Source organism: Neolamprologus multifasciatus, chromosome 7 (genome assembly GCF_963576455.1).
Source record: "Neolamprologus multifasciatus chromosome 7, fNeoMul1.2, whole genome shotgun sequence".
Classification (NCBI taxonomy): domain Eukaryota; kingdom Metazoa; phylum Chordata; class Actinopteri; order Cichliformes; family Cichlidae; genus Neolamprologus; species Neolamprologus multifasciatus.
The window spans coordinates 17,732,007-17,754,863 of NC_140445.1; the positions used below are offsets into that span (position 1 = coordinate 17,732,007).

General features: G+C 39.9%; 1 protein-coding gene across 5 annotated transcripts in view; it reads left to right on the plus strand.

Annotated features, from left to right (window-relative positions):
* Window positions 1-22,857, plus strand: part of garnl3 (GTPase activating Rap/RanGAP domain like 3) — a 75,659-nt gene that overhangs the window by 50,216 nt on the left and 2,586 nt on the right. For 2 of the 5 annotated variants that reach the window (XM_085164945.1, XM_085164947.1), the window contains 23 exons: window positions 960-1,023; window positions 1,188-1,214; window positions 1,562-1,637; window positions 3,167-3,265; window positions 3,375-3,478; window positions 5,504-5,612; window positions 5,780-5,825; window positions 5,911-6,017; window positions 6,111-6,226; window positions 6,658-6,780; window positions 10,395-10,469; window positions 10,684-10,798; window positions 10,930-10,956; window positions 11,082-11,186; window positions 11,956-12,072; window positions 13,805-13,962; window positions 14,168-14,326; window positions 14,753-14,819; window positions 15,089-15,196; window positions 16,069-16,187; window positions 16,562-16,697; window positions 19,103-19,162; window positions 22,296-22,514. In XM_085164945.1, the coding sequence (XP_085021071.1) occupies window positions 960-1,023; window positions 1,188-1,214; window positions 1,562-1,637; window positions 3,167-3,265; window positions 3,375-3,478; window positions 5,504-5,612; window positions 5,780-5,825; window positions 5,911-6,017; window positions 6,111-6,226; window positions 6,658-6,780; window positions 10,395-10,469; window positions 10,684-10,798; window positions 10,930-10,956; window positions 11,082-11,186; window positions 11,956-12,072; window positions 13,805-13,962; window positions 14,168-14,326; window positions 14,753-14,819; window positions 15,089-15,196; window positions 16,069-16,187; window positions 16,562-16,697; window positions 19,103-19,162; window positions 22,296-22,514 (2,336 nt within the window). The remainder of the gene's footprint in view (window positions 1-959; window positions 1,024-1,187; window positions 1,215-1,561; window positions 1,638-3,166; window positions 3,266-3,374; window positions 3,479-5,503; window positions 5,613-5,779; window positions 5,826-5,910; window positions 6,018-6,110; window positions 6,227-6,657; window positions 6,781-10,394; window positions 10,470-10,683; window positions 10,799-10,929; window positions 10,957-11,081; window positions 11,187-11,955; window positions 12,073-13,804; window positions 13,963-14,167; window positions 14,327-14,752; window positions 14,820-15,088; window positions 15,197-16,068; window positions 16,188-16,561; window positions 16,698-19,102; window positions 19,163-22,295; window positions 22,515-22,857) is intronic. The other 3 variants (XM_085164946.1, XM_085164948.1, XM_085164949.1) reach the window with 3 other exon arrangements.

A 22,857-nucleotide genomic window follows, 5' to 3' on the forward strand; every position in this document is an offset into this window, starting at 1 on the left:
CAGTTCAGATGTAATTATTTGCATTGCACAATGTAACTGAACTCAGAACAAAAGAAACATTCAAATCAAAGGAAAAAAGGAAAAACTCCCTTTTAACAGAAACCTGCAGCAGATGGTTGAGGGGGAGGAAGACAGGGGAAAATACACACAGTGGAAGAGAGCCGGAGTTTGACGTGAACTAATGATTAAATGTAAAGCAGTCTATAAACAGACAGAGAGTGAAAAAATGTGAGAGAAGAAAAAACAATCAGTGCACTATGGGAAGCTCCAAGCAGCCTAGGCCTAGTGCCGCATAACTAAGTTAAAGTTTTAAGCCTAATCTTAAAAGTAAAGGGGCTGTCCGTGTCCTCTAGCCAAAGTGGGAGCTGGTTCCACAGAAGAGAGACCTGAGCGCTGCATCCCATTCTACTTTTAAATAACCTAGGAACCACAAGGAAGCCTGCAGTGTGAGAGTAAAGTGCTTTATATGATGGATTACTAAAAGGTCTTTACGATTTTATGGGACCTGATTATTAAAGACCCTGTATGTGAGGAGAGGGTTTTTAATTCAATTCTGTATTTAACAGAGAGCCAGTAAACAGAGGCCTATATGGAAGAAAATGTTGAAAAAATATGCAACATTTGTATAATTTCACCAGAACTTTACAAATATTTCCTGGTAATTCTTTTCCCTTCAGCATTTTATTTTCAGCAGCAGATGTCATCAGTGACTGGTAACAAGATATTAAAATATGTAGAAAACAGAAGGTTTGAAATTTTAAATTACTCAAGGCTAAGTTGCTGCACAAACTCTAAATGAATACAAATGGTTCAAGCTAGATGGAAAATCCCCTGTATCAGGTTTTAATGAGTGTTAACCTTTGGGCTGTTTGTCTTTCGTCAACCCTAAACACTTTTTTTTTTTGTCTCTGTTTCTTCCACTCCTCCTTTTTCTGCCCCTCCTGCTTCTGCCTGTACAGTGCAATGAACATGGACAGGTTTGAGAAAGGCCCCAGGGAAATCCTCAACCCAGAGATTCAGAAGGTGAGAATGACACCAGCACAACAGCAGGCTCTTAATGAAATATAGCACCGACCCATTTCATGCCAACCCGGATCAGCAACATCTAAACTTCATAATGTCCTTAGGCTGTGTCATCTCTAGCTGTAGTACTGGTCAGTGACAGTTGTTGTGTCTTCTTTCCCCAGGACCTGTTGGTGTTGGAGGAACAGGAGGTACGAATATGATATGTTTTTCATGGGATAATTTAGCATATCTGCAGTAATCCTGGAATTTTCTGTCATTAATACAGTTTGATTTTCTGTTTTTTCTAGTGTTCTGCATGTTTGAGTCTATATGTCTCTTTTATATGCTGAAATGGTTGCATGTGTACAACTACAATTGTTCTTTCAAGTGTTATGCAGATTAATGTTTTTCTTTCTTGGTCATCAGTATTTAGCCTTTCTTGTTACCTTTTGTGGATCTTTTGTTTAATCTATTACATGTTACTTTACATTTCTTTAAAAAAAAGTATAATTTATTTTGCATTTTTAATCTCTAATCTAACTCAATTTTCTTTTAGGGTTCTGTCAACTTTAAGTTTGGTGTGCTGTATGCCAAAGATGGACAGCTCACAGATGACGAGATGTTTAGTAATGGTAAATTCTGCTATGCTCATTTATTATTTAGTGTTCAAATTAAAGACTGTATATTAAAAAGGACAGTCACTGTGACATCAACCATTTATGAGTGTATTATCATGTTGAAGCTTAAAATGAACAATTAGGTTGCTGCAATCCATCTTTGGGCGTCATCATTTTTGGTCACTAGCGCTCGCTTGTTTAGCCCTTAAACGCCGACGGGAGTGCCCTTAATTCCATTTGCGTAACTATTTTTAAATCCCGGTAGACCCACAATCAAATAAGATAAGGCATTTTGACATGAAAACAGAGGAGTTTACTTACATATCATGCATTCAACTTGTCCCTGGCCGCAGTTTCCTTCAACTAATGGGTTTGCAAAAATAGCGTCAGAAGAAATCCAGACACACGCTTTGCAGATCTGATCAGCTGTCCATTGCACTTCCTATGCTGGAATAAACATCATCACATTATCAGCATGAACTAACACGTCTGCGATTTACTGCGAAAACCAGAAATTATGTCATTTTTGCAGGAATTTTTCTTTTTTTTCAGGGCCATTTAAAGATCCGCTGGTGCTAATGAAAGTTATGTTTGACTTTGTGCCTTTTTTACACTTAGAACTTTGATTTCACTGTTGGAAATAGTTTTACGGAAGAGGATTAGGGCTACCGAAAGAAAAAAAAAGTGGGCAAGTCTTTCTTTTTCTTCTTTTCCTGAATTCTGAGATTAAAGTCAGAATTCTGAGAAAAAAAAACAATTCTGATGAAAAAGTCAGAATTCTAACTTTTTCATCAGAATTATTTTTTCTCAGAATTCTGGAAAAGAAGAAAAAGAAAGACTTACCCACTTTTTTTCCCAGTGGTCCTAATCTTCTTCTGTATAGTTTATTTTGATACACATGCAGGTGTTTTTGCACAATAATATCTATTTTTGTTTTTGTTGCAGTTTACAAAAAAATGTAAAACTGAAATAATGAAGTCCGAATGAATTTCCTGTGGTTGAAAACTATTTTATTCAACTTTTTTTGCATTTAAAATTTCGAGGGCTACACCTTTGATATTTCTGTAACTAGAAAAATGCGTAAGCAAAACAAAACCGATTTTCAATTTCTTTGTAGTTTATTAGACTTTTTAGTAATTTATGTAGTTACTATGGACTTACATACTACATATTATTCAAATTTGGGATATAAAGGTTGTATTGATGCATAGCAACTTGAAATGCTCTTAAATAAGGCACTACAGCATGTAAAAATATAGAAAACATAAAGTAAGCTCTGATGGCCTTGTTAAAGGATAGGCTTAAAACAGTTAGCAAGATGACAAGACTTTCTATAATCTCGTTAATGTTACTAACCAAGCTAGCTTTTTCACCTTGTTTACAGTTTTCATGTTAAGCTAAGCTGAGCTAAGCTTAGCATATAAACTTAAGAGTGGTGTAGATCCGGTCACCAAAAGTGTACTTTTTCCAAAATGTCAAATTAAAATAAAAAACACTACATCCCACAATAGAAGATATCTGCTTAGTGACTTGTGTTGTTGCAGAGACGGGAAGTGAGAACTTCGACAAGTTTCTCAGTCTGCTGGGTGATACCATTACACTGCAGGGATGGGCAGGTTACCGAGGAGGGTTAGACACCAAGAGTAAGAATGTGCACCGTTTGATCACATAACAAAACATCACATTCAAAAGGAGGCCATCCATTAAGGGTTTTTTTTTCTCTGTGTTATGTTATACTGTTTTTGTCTGCAGATGACACTACAGGAATTAAGTCCATCTACACAGTGTATCAAGGTCATGAGCTCATGTTCCACGTCTCCACTATGTTACCCTACTCTAAAGAGAACAAACAGCAGGTGCGTTACAAGTGTGGTTGTACACATTTGGTCTGCGTTTTTTTGTAACACTTTTAGTGTTTTCTCAATTTCATATATTTTTACATCGTTGTTTTTTTTACAGTCAGTCACTATGTCTCTCTCATCATTGGTCTAGATCAGGGGTGGGCAATTCCAGGCCTCGAGGGCGGTGTCCTGCAGGTTTTAGATATCACCCTGGGTCAACACACCTGAATCACATGATTACTTCATTACCAGGCCTCTGGAGGACTTCAGGACATGTTGAGGAGCTAATTTAGCCATTTAAATCAGCTCTGTTGGTTCAAGGACACATCTAAAACCTGCAGGGACACCGGCCTTCGAGGCCTGGAGTTGCCCACCCCCTGGTCTAGATGAAAAAAAGTATGGATACATGAGATAAGCATTTGTACAAACATTCATGATGTTCAGAAGAATCATTCTAATAGTTTTGGTAAAACCTTGAAGTTGTGGTTTTCTGTGAAATATCTTTTTTAGATTTTTAGCCAACATCAGCTGATGGCTCCTGATACCCTGCCCCATTCTGCGCAGGGGTTTTAATGATCTCTTTCCCCACCTCTGACTTTATATGTGTTAGACCACCAGTCATAAAACCAACAAAACACAAATATTTTAAAAATCTGTCAAAAACACATTTATTTATTAGACAGTTAACAAACTGAATCCATGCACCATTTCAGCCAGCCCACTGGCTTTCTCTCAGAAGTTAGTTAAGCTTTAAATTCAACCTCAATAGCTCATGTTTCCATTCAGGAATGCAAGTAACTGACTGTAATTTGGCATCTTAATCAAAAAATAATAATTTCCTTTAATATTTTACCTGTTGTTTTTTTTTTAATATAAAACGGTACGTTTCAAAATCCATCAATAAAAACAATAATTATAGTTTAGCATTAAAAATATAATTTTGATTACAGAGCTTGCTCAAACTGATGCATTAACCATTACACAAACAAATAAAAGAAAAGAAACATGGTAATGACCAGTTCAATCACTTAGGGCAGCTGTGACATAAACCTGACATTGCACTCTGAAGGCTGGGAAGCCATACACAGCTACTGTCTGTAGCACGTCTCATTAAATACTGAAATCATACAAAAGTGGCAAAAATACAACACTGTTGTTCAGTACTCCTTTCAATGTCTATTTCTGTATCTTTATGTATACAGTTGTTATGTATGCATAAGGGAGTGCTGTGGCACAAATGCAGTAGAATCCTGTTAGAATAGGAGGAGAAGAATAAAAAGAAATGGGCATCGTTGCCTCCTTCTGAAATCCCAGTTTTTTTAGGTATGATTTCAAAGGGCTGCTGCTTAGCAAATCTGACACATCTTGAGATATTCGTTCTGGCAGTGATTAATAAGGAATAGTCTGTGCCTGTAGTGCATGTGGGTGCATGACTGAGAAGAGCTCCAGTCACACTTTATATTACACCTTAGTGTTGGTGTAATGTAAAGTCAGATTGTTTTAACTGGTGAAGGTGTTGTGTTAATCATATACAGCAATACTTCTGTATTGTTTGATATGAAAGAAATATATTTTTACTGGTAATGGGACCAAGAGAGTCTCAGACTAGACTTTGGGCATTTTTACATGATTGTATAGGTTTAAAATCTGACATTTTGGCTTAGTTTTAGTCCTGGAAGAAAAGAAACTCAGTAAATTTTAATAGATGATCAGTGAATTTAGGACAAACATACTGCATGACACAAAGTGCATGCATTTGTGTGGTCTCAAAAACACTGGTAAAGTATTTGGGTGGCTGATTTGACCTAGCAAATCATAGGAATAATGCTTCTATAGCTCCAGAACCTGCCCAATAACTACCATGTTTCAAAGTCAAAGAATTTATTGGTCATCATCTGTAAATGCAGTTATGTATTGCCATTTATTAAAATAATAATTATTGGTAGATAATTCCTGTGACACATAAATTGCAGGGTGCTGAGGTTAATTTGCCGTGTTTTTCCTTATCTCGGTGTCTCTCTTGTTCATCTATTCTGTCAGGTGGAGAGAAAGAGGCACATTGGAAATGACATTGTTACCATAGTATTCCAGGAAGGCGATGAGGCCTCGTCATCCTTCAAGCCGTCTATGATCCGATCACACTTCACCCGTATCCTTCACATGGACAGCGACTGTCACAGAGATTAAGTGGTAGCCAACAACATGAGCCATGTTTACACCAGCTTGAGATAATGAAGTCACATCCACATCAGAGCAGTGGAACTGTATGTGTTTGACTGTATGCGGTTTAATTGTTTCCTTTACTTTCACATCTAGATATTTTTGCATTAGTTAGGTACAATAGCCAGAATGACAGTTACAGGTGAGTGTGTTTGGTTACAGAAGAGTCGATGAAGTTACTTGATCTGCGGCTTTTTACGATCTCATATGTGTGCTCTCTGCTGCAGGTTAAAGATCTTCTCAGAAGAAAGCGTTCCACTGTTTGGACCCCCTCTCCCATCCCCGCCTGTATTTACCGATCACCAAGAATTCAGGGACTTTTTATTAGTCAAATGTATGAAAGTGTTCAAAAAAAGTTCATCAGATATGCTGACATATTTGCGTCCCCTCTGTCTCCCTTACACTGATCTTCCCTCATCTCCTTCAGTAATCAATGGAGAGAAAGCCACACTGGAGACACCGACGTTTGCCCAGAAGCGTCAGCGGACCCTCGACATGCTGATCCGCTCGCTCTATCAAGACCTCATGCCTGACCTGCACAAGGTACAGCAGCGTTTCCATCCACGACTCTGCTGCAGAGAGCCGTTGTTGTACTTTTTTTGCCATCTATCCACTCTTCTCCTCCTGACTCCTCCTTGTCACTTCAGTCGCTTGCAGCGACTGGAGTCGCTGCTGATTTGTCCTCTGCTGTATTCCACTGCAGCCTCCGCATACTGCACCACACTCCACTGGATTCTGCTGCAATGCTGACTTTCTCAGCAGGGCTCTCTCTCCTCACATCACTTTAGTTCTTATATCTGTTGTTTTTTCCCCTCCTTTCACTGTTGCTCCTAATACAGCTTAGTTCAAGCAGTGCACTGTTCACTCTTGCTGTTCTCACTTCACTTCTAAGACCCTTGTTGCTTTTCTTTTTCACTCTCCGTGTGGCTGCGTGTGTGCGCGCATGTGTCACATTTTGTGCGTTCCATGTTTAGGTTCCCTTTTCTCCCCAGAACATGTTAAACAGACGGTCCTTCAGTGATGTGCTGCCCGAGTCTCCAAAGTCGGCACGTAAGAAGGAGGAGGCACGCCAAGCTGAGTTTGTCAGAATAGGGCAGGTAACTAAGTACTGAGCACACAAAGACATGTAAAATAGCCTCATGTGATCTGTGAGAAACACCAAAGAACATGTACACGTGCAATTCTGTGCAAGTCTTAAGCCACCTCTCATTTTCATTCATTTTGCTATGGGAGATAGGTACAACAGTTTATTGAAATATGTGCAAACATATATGAAAATACAGCATATATAAGGTAAAAACATAGTTTGTACAAATTTAATGAGCTTGAAAGTCAATATTTGGTATGACTACTTTCAGTCTGAACTCTCTCAGGCAGTCCTCAGGAACAGTTCTCAGATACATCAGTTGCCACTGATTTGTGGTCCAGTTCTTGTGTTATTTGACATAAACAGAGGGAGGGCCTAAAGACATGTATCTGCTGTAGATAGCTTTTAAGTTTGGCACTTCTTTTGTCCTCCACTTATCCAGTTTCCTCAGATGTTTTAAGAACAAACTGCGCACCATGCCAAGAGTTTGGCTAATAGTTATTTGGGAATCACCTTGTTGTTGCAAAAATGCTATTTTATGCCTGTCAGACTGTGTTATCATTAACATTTTTGTAGATTCACTGAAGAAGTAGGAGCAAATTAGAAAGAAATTAGAACAGAATTAGAAGAAGAAAAACAAACTGAAAGTAGTCTGAAAATAGTCAGGTAAAAGGACAAAACTGAAAAGGAGAGAAAAAGCTGCCAATGTCCAAAGAAAAGCTTTGAAAGATGTTCAGAAAGACTAAAGAGCTGTTGGTCAGCTCCATATATAGAAATCGTGGTTTAGTGTTGTAGAAATGACATTGCAGACCTTGAACAAGTCAAAGTATTTTTTTACATGATTATTGTTCACAAAATCAGCTTTGATCAGCTTCTATTGCAGTGAACACTTCAGACTTGAGCTGTAATCAGAGGCTTAATTCAGAAAGAGGAGCAAATTGTTTTTCTGTCTATGCTGAAAAACATCATTGAGCTTTATACAGCCCTATACACTCCATTTCTCCACCATTTCTCCATATTTGGGCTTTTTTGGTGGGGCGTATTTACTTTATGGGTCATGTATTTTTGATGTAATTTCCAGGAAACTTTCCAAATGATTTAGCTACTCAAAGAAATTAAAAAGGGTGTTAAATTTTTTCTCCTACTCATAAGAGAAAAAGGTGCTTCCACAGTTACCAGCTTCTTCTGTTTGATGTTTTAAGAAAAGTAATAATTTGTAAGGCAAGTGAAAAGTAAATGCTAATCGGAGTTGCCTGGGAAGTCAAACAATAATCCAAAACTAAACAGAAAAGGTACCAGAGTCACTTCAGTCTGGTCTTTAGAAATGAAACTGCCTAGCATGGGTTCGTGTATTTTGCTCTATTCTCTTTGTTTCCCTCTAAAAATGCAAATGTAATGAGTGCTGCCTACCACTGCAGGAGAAACTACCCTCTCTCAGTCATTAATGAGGAAGCTCTTTGTACTGATTGGGTTTCAAAGGCTGAATGAACTGAACACCTGCTTGCAGGAGGATAAAGAAGGAATAATAATCTAAGAAGGTCACTGTGTGGCTGATATACCTGATATAATCACACTGGGAAAAAACCTTACAAAGCACCATATACATGGCAATGAACCCGGATGACCATTTTTTTTGTGAGGCTGGGAGATAGTTGGTATTTTTGATGTGATCACTCATACAGTTTCAGAGTAATGTGACTGTCACCATGAGTTAAATTATAATAAATCAATAATTGCCCTCATAAACCGAATACATCAATAATTTTACTACAATTTGTTCTTTTTCTTTTTTTTTGATCAACTTGAAAATCTATCCAAAGTCCAAAGGTTTGAACTGAGTAGTACTAATAATGCCTTCATCTTCACTCATTGTTTTATAATAGTCTATATGAGCCTTAAAAACTAGACACTAGTTATAACAGCTGTACCCTGTAGAAAAAACCTGTTGGAGGAAATTAGTTTTTAAAGTCAAAACCATTTATAGTCGACTCTAAAAGAGCAGCTGTTTATTAATCTTAGTAATTCTCTCTTTTTCTCTTTGTTTGTTGTCCTTGTTTCCTTTTCTTTACGTAACTGTTCTATCTCGTTTCTACTGTTCTCGACTTATAAATACAAAGCTTAGGTATCGACGTGCTCTTCTATAAAGCATTAAAACAGTGGAAGACTAACATCTTCGGTCATTGATTGTTCAGTTATTTTAGGGACAAGCCATTTGTCAGCTAAACTGACTCACAGTTGGGTCAGTCACTGTGTTGTGCACATAGTACACAGTGATGTCATGTTCCCCATTAATGTCTCATAAATCTGAATATGATTTCTCATGGATCTGTTCTGAAGGATGCTTTAGTATGCTGTACGGCTAAGCCACCGCAGTGGTGGTTTGTATTGATCTCATCATCTCCAGATTGCCTGTTTATGCAGGCATGGTAATGCTTTGTGCAGCTTGGATTGGCACTTTCAGTCAGATGGTTGCAGCTTGCACATTTGTACGAACTGTGTTTGAATTCTGAAACGGCTTTAACCTTTGATGCATTATGACTTTTCTTTTTGTACAGTCACCTTCTTGAGCCGTCTGTCACAGATCTCAGAACCTAAATAAGCATGAAAAACAAGCAATGTCAGGCCAAATAGCAGTAATAGAAAACAGCATGCGTATTTCAGCAAGTTAGGGCTCATTTATCTTGCGCAAGGTCCACGAGTGTGAAAGCCGAGACGTTATTTAAATAACAGATAAATGCCATAAAATGCAATTTCCTCCACCAAGCAGAATGTTGGAAAGGATATAAAGTATCCAGTGTGTCATTAAAAAACACAGAGAATGACTGTGATAGATGCTAGCTCATTGGCAAGCTACCTGTTTACAGCTACATGATGGAGCCCAAAAGATAGAAAAATACATAGCAGTTCATCAAAGCCTCATAATAGCCACATATAACATCAAAATATATGTTTTAAAAATGCCCCTTTAGTAGCACATAGATTGATCCTGTTTATTGAAAGAACTCAAACCCAGTGGCTGAAAAAGAACTACTTAACTCTTTACCCCTAGATACCCTGTTAGAAGCAACCCTCTGATTGGTTCATGTCATATTTCAGCCTGCCTATTGAACAACATGAGTGGATGTGCATCAGAAATGAGTGAGGATGGTCTCTATTCATGCAGGTACCCTAGGGAAATCCATTTATTCTAATGGTCATTGAACCGCATCTTTATTGATATTTACTAAGCCGTCAAAACTTGCCATTGATGATACAGAGTAGATCGTGAGATCATCTTAATGGGGAAAAGAGTTCAAGAAACAGAAATATCTCAAAAAATGTGTATATTTGTGTAGGTCTGAACTTTATTTTTCATTCTGTCCTGCCTCATTTGAGGTTGGAAAATACAGAGTAACTATAAATCTGTTTATAAAAGAAATCATTGTTACCTCTAACGACCACAGCGGTAAAATGCCGCCTTCTCATCGTGGCAACAGCGTGAATTTTACGCTAACATTAGCTACATGGGAGCAAATCTTGATTTCAGATGTCAGGCACTGTGGTGATGCAAGACTTCAGACTTCCATCAGTGCAGAATTCAGAGGTGTACGCCGTGTGTCATATCTGATGCCGTTTCTTCCCCAGGCCCTCAAGCTGAAGACCATAGTGAGAGGCGATGCGCCGACTAGCCTCGTCACCACAGGCTTGTGCAGAAAAGAGGTGAGGCGCACATCTTTAAAGCGTCTCACCGCCTTGATCTTAATACTTGAAAGAACCTTTGAATTTTTTGCCGTTACAAAACAACTTCATGTTTGAAATGTTTAAAAAGCACTTAATGAAACTGGAGGGGGTTAAATTTATGATTTATTTGTAGTCCTATCAAACCAAGTGAATATTAATCCTATTGTGCGCTGTATCAATATGTGTGTTTCAGCCATGGGAGTCCCAGTTGTTCTGCAGCACATTCCCCTATGATATCGTGTGCGCTGACTCCTGGGGTCAGTCAGTGCTGGTTGCCACAGACGCAGCAGGGGTCATGCTGCTCGATGGTGAGGTCACTCTAATCAATACGCCCTGTGCCATCTAAATTAAAGTACCCATGCATAATTGTTCAATACTCAGCAGAATGTCGAGAGCAGCAGCTAACATGATGATGGTAATGATGTTGTCCCTGTTTCAGGCCCTGATCCAGCAGGGTTAGGCATTGGTGAGTGACACAATCAATATTTTCTTATTTAAAGGCTTTCTTTTTTTAATCCCTACTTGGGGCAGGGATTTTTCTTTTTAATTTGAATCTTTCTTTAATCATGTGATTTGTGACTTGTCTTTCAGAGCCACAGAGCCTTCCCCCAGTGCACGTGTTTGACAGAACCATGGTGGTGAAGCAGATGCACGTTCTCGAGCCTCAGGACCTGCTTATCACCCGCACTGACAAAGGTAGGCTTAGACCACTGGGAGGATACTGCTAAGCACTGCCTCCCTGCACATCAGAGATCTCCTGTCATCCTTTGAAATCTTCTTTTTGACTCACAGCACTATTTGCAGCAGATTGTCTTTATTTTTGTTCTTTTTCTTCGCCTTACATTTTATCTGTCTTTTCCTGTGTGCGTTAGTGTGTACACGTTTGCCCACCTCCACTGGTCCGGTGAAAACATCGATCCATCGCCGAGATCTAAGGAAGCTGACCTGCACAGAACGAGTTCCTAAAAGGGTTCTGTGTGCATGTGTATACAAAAGAGTGTCTGTTTGTCTGAAGAACCACATAGACTGTGGGAGTGCAGGGGGTTATAAAGTACTAAGAGATATCCAGACAGGCAGACAGATAAAATTAAACACAGAGGATGACTAAGATTTAAAGGACACACAAGTAGTTCAACCGAGACGTGGCTGTGTACTAACAAACAGCAGTTGGACTTGTCTGATGTTTGCTTTAACTGTGAAAGAATGTAAATGGTTGATCTGCAGATGATTAACAAGTAGGGATCGTCCAGGTTTAATAGTCATTATGCGATGGCAGGCATTTGTCACGACTGTGTGTGGGCTTTGATGAAGCTTCTGCGAGTGCGCCAGCTTTAAGAAGCCTTCTAGTAATCCTCCTGCAATACCACACCATTGCATGGCCGTGGGAGGATGCTAAATAAGAACTAGCAAATTGAGGGTAGCCTTTGTGCAGAAAAAACAGAAGAGCTTTTTGTTTTGTTTCCAGGAAAGGATGCTCGGCTTTATGTGTTCAGACTCAGCACGATCAAGAAAGGCCTGGAGGAGAGGCAACTCATCAGGGGCAAGTGCGACAGCCGGGAAAACAAACTGGAGAAAACGAAAGGTAACGCACAAGATCTGCAAGAATATGTACACAGTTGCACAGAATGCAAACCAATCCTCACAGTGAAAAAGGTAAATACACTTATGCAAGATAGAAAAATCTGCGTGAATTTGACAGAAGTTGAAAGCATCAGATAGTTCCCCATCCGAACACCTGTGATAAAATTTTTCCCCCTGTTAATACCTTTAGGTTTATTTGAGGATAATATGAGACTACAAAATTGCTCTTTTTGTCAGCATCCTTCAACAGCAGCTCAAGTGTGAAATAGACATGCATGCTTAAATTCAAGCCATCATGAAAATAAATGTAAAAACATTTAAAGAGACATTTCCAAGATATTTAAATGTTGATACATATCAGCTACCTAGCTTAATCGTTTCTGGCATAAAAGGAGCCTGAAATGTACTTCATACATTGGTCATTCACGACTCCTTGGCTTGAAATCTATTATTTCCCCCTGCTGGTAATGCAACTTAAGCATGTGGTGGACTAGTGTGTCTATTACCCCTTAAGGTGCTTTAAATTGTAAGGTCAAGATGCTAAAATAACACAAATTAGGCAACCCACTATAAGCAAGCATTCGGCAACAGTGGGAAGGAAAAACTCCCTTTTAACAGGAAGTAACCTCCGGCAGAACCAGGTTCAGTTGGGAGTGAGGGGAGTGAGACAGGAAAAAAGGCATACTGTGGAAAAGAGCTAATTTGATGATGAAACCTCTTACATTCAGATCAACGTTAAAACCTATTTTAAGACAGATTGGATCAACTGATAGCATCTCACCATGCTCCTGTTGGTATAAACAGGAGATAAAGAAGTTCCTACTTGGGAACCTACTTCTCCTGGCCTCTGGCAGGTGTTGCTTCCTATCACACTCCGATGTAGCTCCAGAGCCACAGCCACCCCATAAATGTGGAAGAATGTGGTGGCTTAAGCAACCAGCACAGCTTTAAGTAAAAAAGTAATCTAATTAGCATCTGTAAATACATAAACTTCTGCAAATTAACACATTTGATTGTTTTGCTATCAATTGCATGAATGTGGAAATAAAAGAGAGATTCAGTCAGCTGCGTTAGGCACAAACCTATGGGAGGAGTCAGAGAGAAACTCTGGGTTTGTTAAAGAAAATCTGCCAGTGAATAGAGTCTGTGAATAGCCCAGGGATTAGGGAATCCTCATCTCAGGGTTAGCAAACTCTGTTTTCTGAAACAGGCCTGTGCTTCATTATATTAGGCGCAGCCAAAGCCACAGTGCTGGCCTGAGATGGCCATATGAAGAAATCCATGCCAAGCTGACAACAGCTCAATGCAAGTAGAAAAACTTGGAAAACAAGCTTTTCGAGCAGATTGAAACTTGAGCTTTTGGCTTACAGAAATAAAAAAATGTCTTTGAGCTGTAAATATTGTTCATCTGTATCGAAAAATGTACAAATGTTCCTAAAGAAGTAAACATCTACATTTCTGACCTGTTGAAGGATTATCTGAATATGTTTATGAGGTTGTTTAGAAGGTTAACAAGTATCTAATCAATTCTGAAGTGCAACCTTAATGAATCTCCTTTTTGCAGTGTACACACAAATACACACACAGTGTTATATCCAGTGGTGTCATGCCAGCTGTCTGAGCGGCATGCATTGATCTGCGGGACGATGCCAGGGAACGACACCTGCAGCAGCAAACATCCATTATAGTTTCCATCTCTTTGTCAGCCTCCCCTCTCATCCACTTTGTCCTAGGTTGCCATTTGTACTCTATTAACACCCACCACGGCTCAGAGCTGAGGATAGTAGCAGCCATCAGGAACAAACTCCTCCTCATCACCAGGAAACATCCGCGTTTCAGCGCCGTCGCCACAGGAGCGGATTCTCCAGTGGAGGAGTTTCAGTACATACGGGTAAATCAAAGTCCACATGAGCAAAGAGAAGGTGGAAAAACAGCATATGAATCAAGCATGTACATTGTATTCAATACCCAAATGTAATGGGGGCTAAAAAAGAGTCTAATTATCTATCAAACAGAGGAGGGTGAAAGAAGAACGAAGACAGGAGTGTAAAAGTAAAGAGTACTAATGTTAACCACGTGTACCACGCTCCCATTAGGAGATCTGTCTGTGCGACCCGCCGGTGGTGATGTCGCTGGTGGACGGTCCAACCGGGGAAAATGATAATATGATTTGTGTGGCCTACAAACATCAATTTGACCTGATCAATGAGAGCACTGGAGATGCCTACCGGCTTCATCACGCAGAGGCCAACAGGGTGAGGCACACAGGCACACACACACAGACACACATATTAGCGGCTTTCTCTTTGCTTTCTTGCATTTCTATGTGATGTTTATTGAAGCAAACCAGGACTGAAACCTTTAGTTAGCGGCTTTATTTACCTGCTGATTGCCAGCCTGCTTGGGTGAATCAAACATTGTCATTCACAGCCACCAGCTGGGGAAGCGAGAGAAGGGAGAAATGGATGAGCAGGCTGTAGGATGAACAGCTGCCTTAATAAAGCATCTCATTCTGCTTTCTATTTAGAGAAGAGTAAATCTGTAGCTGACATGCAGTGTATTTTCTGTATTGCCCTGAGGGTGCTGACCTGACATTATTTGTTAAAAACAGTGTCTCCTATTTGACCTTTCGCCTCTGAACCGTCTTTGATTTCACTAAACTGACTTCTTTGTGCCTGCAGGTAAATTTTGTAGCGGCCATTGATGTGTATGAAGACGGGGAGGCAGGTCTGCTGTTGTGTTACAACTGTGAGTGCCCCCCACCACCATCCTTCTCTTGACTCCAGACATTTCAGATGTTGTGTAATGTCAGCTATCTTTTCCTCTGCTACTGGAATAAAAATCATTGCACAGAGACAGCTCCAGAATATTAAGAGTGAGGGAGCTTTTTATCCCTCTGCTTCAGCTATATAAAAGGACAAAAAGCTGTCTGCCCTCTTCGAGTCACAATAAAAGGCTGCTGTCAATCATGGTGTAACATAAATACCTTTAACCTGAATCCTGTGTGTCTTTTGCAGATATTTGTTACTATAAGAAAGTTTGTCCGTTTAACGGCTCCACACCGATGATCCAGTCCAACACCTCGGATTTCCACTTCAGCTGGAACCAGATGCCCAATGCTATTGGTAGGTTGCCACGGCAACAGTTCTCGGGGCCCCACCCTGCCCATTGCCGCTGAGCTTCGTGTCACCATGGAAACGTCATGTGTAATCACAAGCGTCCGACTGGCCCAAGTGATTACTTGTGCGTGTGTTTCTGTGTACATTTTATTATTAACGCAGAAGGTGATGAAAAAGAAAAAAAAAAGCTGGTGTTAAACCTGTAACCCTGGCACTGCTCATAACAAAATGCTGCCCCTCTGGCCTCCTGTGCATCCGTAATGTGTCCTGCTTTAATATGCAGATACACACTAAAGCCAACAGTGCAGAGTAATTTTCATAATTTAAAAAAAGTAATCACACCCTTTTGATATAGTATGCTGGATCAAAATCTATACTTTTCTGTGTACAGTGGTTCCTCGTTTATCGCAGTAGTTACGTTCTAAGACCATTTCTGGTGAGACTTTGCTGAACAATAGATGGATTTGCTGGATTTTTATTTCCTATTTCTTAATGGCATTGCTTCCATATCAGATAGTCTCCCATGTCTTCTTGTGTTCTCCACTTGTCTGGTTTCCTCAAATTTCTTTAAGGAGGAGATATCTAATTGAATCATCTTTTTGTCGCAAATTACAGAAAGTCTGTCTCACTGGAGACAAAACTATAAAGAATTAGGCACCACCACTGAGGCACCCATAGTACAAGCATGGGTTGGGCGTTTCTGCATATATATTTAGCCAATAATCTAATAGTAATAATTCTTAGTGAAACTAATAACTATAAATTTGAAGTATTAAGAAAGGTGAACATTGCTTACATTTTTTGCATTGCAGTCATACTTGATTCAGTGGCTTCCCTTTGATGAAGTACTTTTTCTTATCCTCGTGGTGTCTTTGCAGTTTGTGCATTTCCTTACATCCTGGCCTTCACCACGGACTCCATTGAGATTCGACTAGTGGTCAATGGCAATCTTGTGTACACAGCAGTGGTCCCGGAGCTGCAGCTGGCTGCTTCGCGGGTCTGTATAAATGACAACATATCACACCCACTGAACAAGAATCCTCAAGTTTGTGAATTTAGTTTCAGTGTCAGGCTTCACTCTGTTGTAGAAGAAGATGTCTGGGAGCTCTCATTTCAATCCATCTTTATTATCCCTGTGGGAAATAAGGCTGGTAATCTGCATGGCTGCAAAAGCAATAATACAACTATGATTTATACACTCCGATAATTGCAAACAGAACAGTGCGCCTGAGATCCAATGATTCATTATGATTCTTTGTTCTTTCTTTTTCACCTCCTGCTTCAAACCTTTCTGTTTTCCTGCCTTCTCTGCACGTCCATCATTTCCCTCTCATTTCCCTCTCTGCTTGCATCTGCTTTTTCCACCCACAGTCAGACATTTATTTCGTTTCATCGGCTCCAGTGAGCTCAGCCTCCAACTGCAGTTCGAGAGACACCAGTTCCCAGAGTTCCCCACAGACGCCCACCGGCTATGAGATGCCCATGTTCCCCTCGCCGCTCGGCGATGGTAAGACCCACGCAGGATGTTTGACTTTGGAGTCTCTCTTAGCTTCAAGCGCTGCAACATTTGTGTACGTTAGTTTCAGGTTGATAACGTGCAGTTTTCTGTGAGTAAGTTTTTCTTTAATCACTTCTGCCATCATCTTTTTTTTATGAGAAACATTATAATGTCCTCATTGCTGGGTATTTAGAGTAGCAGTAGACGAATAAGTATCCTGTCAATGGCCGTTTAACCCTACAAATAATTTTACTTACAAATGTGGTTACTTTTATTTATTACCGACCTTCTTTCTTACAATTATTTCAGAGAAAAAGTCATTCATTCAACAGATTTTATGCTTAAAAAATTACTTTTGCGGCACTTAAACATGAGGTAGAAAGACTTAGGTGCCTTTGTTTAATTATCTTGGTTACCAAGCCAAAACCGGTACAAAAATGTTGCCTGTTGGTGTGTTCAAGGACCTACTCACAATCTGAAACTTTGCTTTAGATTAAATTTGCTTATCTATGTTGAAGGGCAGGGATGGGATGTCAAAAACGTATTTTACATTGTGAACCATATACATCCCACTTTGATCTTAAGTGGGCCGGACAGAAACCCTTTCTGTTAGTGTAAAGAACTTTAACTACACATTTAATCCCTGGAATAGTTTAATATAAGAAAAAGGAGTGCAGTTTCAACAACACATCTCAGTTTTTCTATATGATATAGAAATGTTGCTGTTGTAAATAAAAGAAATCTGGAAAACCTTTGGCTTAAAGTGTAAGAAATGTGTAAAATGGCCTAAATCATTCTGGTTCTGTCATTGCCCTTTATTTGTAAACCCACTGGGGAAAAACAAAAAGAGAATTTCCTGTCGGTTAATTATTCATATATTCATATATTTGCTTTGGTGTATTATGCCCATGGGGAAGGTCTTTATCACGCTCCAAAACCTGTGAAAATATAGTTAAAACTCCTTCACATTTTTAAAATTGCCCAGTGGGTCGGATTGGAGTCTGTGTCTAATTCCGGCCCAATTCTGGCCCCCAGGCCTTATGTTTGATACCTCTGTTGTAGGAAACAGACAGATAAGCACAGCGAGTATTGCAGAATATGCCTTCTTTTATTTCATTTAAACACTGTCTTTTTTAAAAAAAAAGACCAATACTTACAAAGTGTTATTCTGCCTTGTAACCCTCTGTGACTCCTCTTTGTCATTTTTATTGTTTATTTTTCTAAGATTTCTTTTTTAAGATTGACTGTGTATAAAAATGCTGTAATTCCTGAAGCAATATTTTGTTAGATCTCTTGAACTGAAACTGAAGGTCTGCACTTCAGTCACATCTTGATTGTCCAACATGGTGATGTATAGAGGGAAAATTACAAAACTGTCTAAATACTGACAGATCTGGCTGTAAATCATATTTATTCTACTAAAGTTTCACTCCTTATTTTCCCACTGGTTGTCCCCCACACTCTCCAGGGTTTCTGTCTCAGACCTTTTTTGTTTTAGGGTTGTCACCAGGCAGTGAACTCTGAATTTTGGAGGATCCTTGAACACACCCTTTTTCAAAACAGGCATCCACATGGCCTCCCGTTCATCGACATGCTGCCAAAAGATCAAGGAGACAAACTTTCACTGACTATACTGACGTTCCTTACTTTCGAGCATCTTCATATGAGTTTTATACCCATATGTAGTATGAGGTGTATGAAAAAAAGCTTGTACCTTAGCTAAATGTGATTTGTAGTTGAAGGACGAGAACATTTGAAAGCATCATTGTGATCTTTTCGATTGCGAATCACAGTTACAATATAGTTACAATATAGTTACAAAATAGCGAGCACACTCTCCCAGACATCTTTCATTGTATGTTTGACCATTTAATACACACACCCCCACCAGCACCACCACCTCCCCATCCTGCTGTTCCTGATCTCCTCCAGATTAATACAGCTTGTACAAGAATGTCATTCACTGTCTGTCAGCTGACTGATGGACAGTGCAGTCTAGCTGTTAAAGACACACAAAGGTTTCCATGCAAGTCTGAACTGCAGGGAAGAGTGAGACTTAGGAAAAATAAAAAATAAAAAGTTATGTTCCTGCTGCTGCTGCACCATCCAGGCAGTCTTTTCCTGATGGAAGTGGGTATTTACAGGTTCCATTAAGGCTAACGGGGAGGAAGGTCTGGCAGTTGCTGCTGCAATTAGTCAAGTGCAGGATTTCTGCTTATGTATATCATTTTTATTAAAGGAATTCTCTTTTTTTTTTCGGTTCAACTGGCCGTGCAAATAATTCTGCATTACTGGAAGATGTAGACATAATAGAGAACATACTATGTATGTGTATGGGTGTGTGCATGTGCTCCTAAATGTATGTTACTGTGTGTGTTCAGTTTGTGTAACCCTCTTCTTCATCCCTGGTTCAGATTCTATACGGATCCCCTATGGTACCAAGCTTTCCCTGTACATGTCTAAGGATGCTGAAGGTACTTTAGGATTCTCCCACAACTTGTCCTCTGTCCATAAAAACACTCATAACGCTGCCCTACTAACATGCACGTGCACCCAGAGTGTATCACCCCTGTCTGCTCCGAAGCAGCATGTTGACTTGAACGTTGGTTGAATGTTAAGTGAACATTATGTCTTCCCCACCCCCACCCACCCCCCTTTCTGTCTGACGACTAATTAAAGCATTAGCGCGAGGGGAGAATGAGAAGGGAGAAAGCAAGGTGCTAGAGCTCAAAGTACAAAAGTGAGGCAGAGGTGATGAAGATAGAGAGAGTTATGAAATTACCAGGAAGGGGGGGAGGAAGAATAGGTATGCAGGGAGTGTGAGCGGAAAGGGAGGGGTTATGGAGGCTGTGGGGGGGGGGGGGGGTGCAAAAAAAGGAGCAAGAAAAGGGAAAGAGGGAAGGAGAAGACACGTCTGCTGCAGCATGATTTACAGATTGCACTGTCGCCATGGAGACTTTTGTCAGCCCTCTTTTTCAATCCAAAGTAGTCCAAACAGCGGTGCTACAGTCTGATGGTGGGTGGGTGGTCGGGCGGGGTGTTTGGAGAGTGGAGGGGGGGGGGGGGGTGGAGAAAGGTGGAAGGGTGCTGACAAAAATCCCATCTTCTTAACTGCCTGTGCGCCTGCCGTATCTGCTCCTTGGGAAGGTTTTCATCTGACGTAATCACATCAGTGATGCGAGCAAGATGTCACTGATGTGGCTGCTAGCCAGCATCCACCTCCACTGGCTTAAAGACGCCACATTGTTCTGGTGAATTTGACTCCGTTTAGTACTAAAAACATCCCTGACAACTGTTTATTTGATTTTTGATTTTTTTTTGCCAGTGTGCTGGAGTGTGACACTTCCCCTGGTCCAGAAACGCATGTGGAATATATTGATCTCTGCAACTATATATTCCAAATACTTGCATGCCTTGCCGTATTTTTGGCTATTTCCTTTTGCCGTCGGACGACACAGCGGCAAGTGAGAGCTGATCTGTAACAGCACTAACACAGTGTACCTGTCAAGCATCAGCAGTGACCCTTTGTTTTTCACAGTGGCTCTTTAACTCTCCTCTCACCCGCTGACATTTCAGATGAGACGGACCCTTCCTTTTTTTTTTGCAGCATAGTCTCCGCCTCGATTCACTTTCATTCACTATCACCAGCCTGCCTCATTGGAACAGTGTGCAGTTTCTGAACTCCAACACTGCTCCCAAGTGGAATGGCTGGGCACTGCCAGTGGGCACACTGCAGCTTTGCGGGCAGATTGTGTCACTTGAAAACTTCCAAACATCCATTCAATGCATCTCGAGCAGACTTTGTAGTCTCTGTTGAATAATAGATGGCCTGCTATAAATGTCTACTGAACAGTTACATTAGCTCGCTGTTGTAAGGAAGATTAATTTTAAGACTGCGTGCTGTTTCAATAAATAGCGCTATAAATCACTTTAAAGTGGCTTCATTTAAATGTGGATGTTTGATTCTGTTGTATCAGCATTCATAGAGTCCTAATTATATACAGAATTAATATTACAGCTGACTGTTTTGCTACGCATGCCACATGTGATGTCATAGATGTTTTACTGCGCTACAAAAATACAAAAGTTAAAGACTTGATCAAGCTGTGTCACCTTTGCATTTTCAGGTTTTGTAAGCTTTTGCTTTTGCAGTCATTATCTGTTTTTTACTGGTCCTTACTGGTGCAATCAAAGACTTTTATTTCCAGTGAAATAAAATTATTTCTCATTATACCTTTACAAAATCGACAACATGTTTTTGTAAGTTGGAGTGGCTGGCACACAGAATGCAAGAGCAATGTTAAAAGTTGAATCTTTGAGAGTCCCTGAATGCACCGGAAAGGCGGAAATATGCCTCTAGACATTATATACAAGATAGATGCCAATATTTACATGTCGGACGCCAGTCACTGGTTATTTCAAGTGTGTTTAGTGTAAAGATTACAAATGTGCATCTCGTGTAATGCCGTTCACTGCATTAGAGTCTCAGAGGTAAGAGTATGTTTCATAATACCCAACAACAGAATTTCAAAAAAGCCTCATCTTTGAGTCAGGTGAGAGTTTTAGAGTATCCTAAAGCTGCACTGAAAATACTTGCAGATGATATGTATGTGAGTGTGATGTATTGTAAATTTAGTTCAAGTTAATATATAGTACTGTGTAAAAGGCTTGAGCCAGCCCCTCATTTCTTTATATTTTACTAGGAAATGGGAAATAGGTCCAGTGATATATTGAAATGTGCAAACATGCAGAGAAATACAGTACTTAAAAAGCAACAACAGAGTTTGTACAATTAAAACAAGCCTGAAGTCATGACTTGGTCATGCCAAGTCAGTATTTGGCATGACCTCGTTTCCTCTGAAATCTTTTAGGCACCCGATGGAGCATCAAAATTTGACTGTTTTTCTGCATTCATTATTCCATCAGTTTTTTAAAAGACCTGCAACACCACTGGTTGAATTGCAGCCCCAAATCATGACAGACCCTACAATATATTACACAAAGCTGTAGACACTCACTGTCCTGAACAACTTCTTTTTCTTCTACTTGTCCAGTGTGCTCAAATGTTTGAAGAAATATATGCATACCATGATGAAATATGCCAAGGTTTGAGTCAAGTGGAACTAAAGAAAGACAATCTGGTCCTGAGAAGCAAACCACAAAGAAATGTGGGATGCTTCAAAATCTTTGCACAGTACTGTATGAGAGGTAGAAATTTGGAAACCACTAATGTAGTCACATGTTAATGTTTTACCACCTGGGATTTTGTACACATTTTCAAAAAGAATCAAGAGCACAGGCAGCTGTTTATCATCTTTATGTTAAGCTAAGCAGTAGCTTCCCAGTGGTAACTTATGCAGCCAAATAGTCAAAAATAAAGTATTTAATTTTCATTGCACTGCCATACAAATGTGTTGAAATACTGACAAAAATAAAAGGTTCAATTGCTAGTTGTAAAATCTGAAAACATATGGTATGTTTTTGAATTTCTAAAGAACTAAAGCCAAGCCTTCTTTTTTTTTTGTTTTCATTTTGTGCGCTCTCATGTCATCTACCACAATTGTTCTTCCTCACTGCTACCTCTTCCTCTGGGTTTCTTCCTCCCAGGTGAAGCGGCATGCAAGCACATTTTTAAGATCCCTCTGTGTAACTTGGTGGGCCGCAGCATCGAAAGACCCCTGAAGTCCCCTCTGGTCAACAAAGTGCTGACGACACCAGCCCCCACCATGGTGCCCCCAGCTCCCCTCATCTCTGCAACACACTCGCTTTCCTTATCCCGCATGGAGATCAAAGAAATAGCCAGTCGCACACGGAAGGAGCTGCTCGGTAAACGAAAAAATAATTTTACGCCATATAGGAAATTTAAGTTGTTTTTATGGAACTAGTGCCCACTGGTGCAGTTTTGGATTATCCCTCACATATCTGCTCCTTCATGGTACGGCTACATTTGAGCTTACTAGCAACAGCAAAGCTACATGACGAGATCACAGTCAGTCAAAAACACACACAGAGATTCCTTTATTTTTAGTTAGATCTAGTTGCTGTCTCTGTGTTTTATTCTAAAATCTTCCTCAAAAAAGCTAATTCCACAAAGACATTTTGGTTTGCAAGAACAGCTATATAAAATCTCAATGGGCTCCTCCTGCTCATGTGAATCTTTTATCTGTTT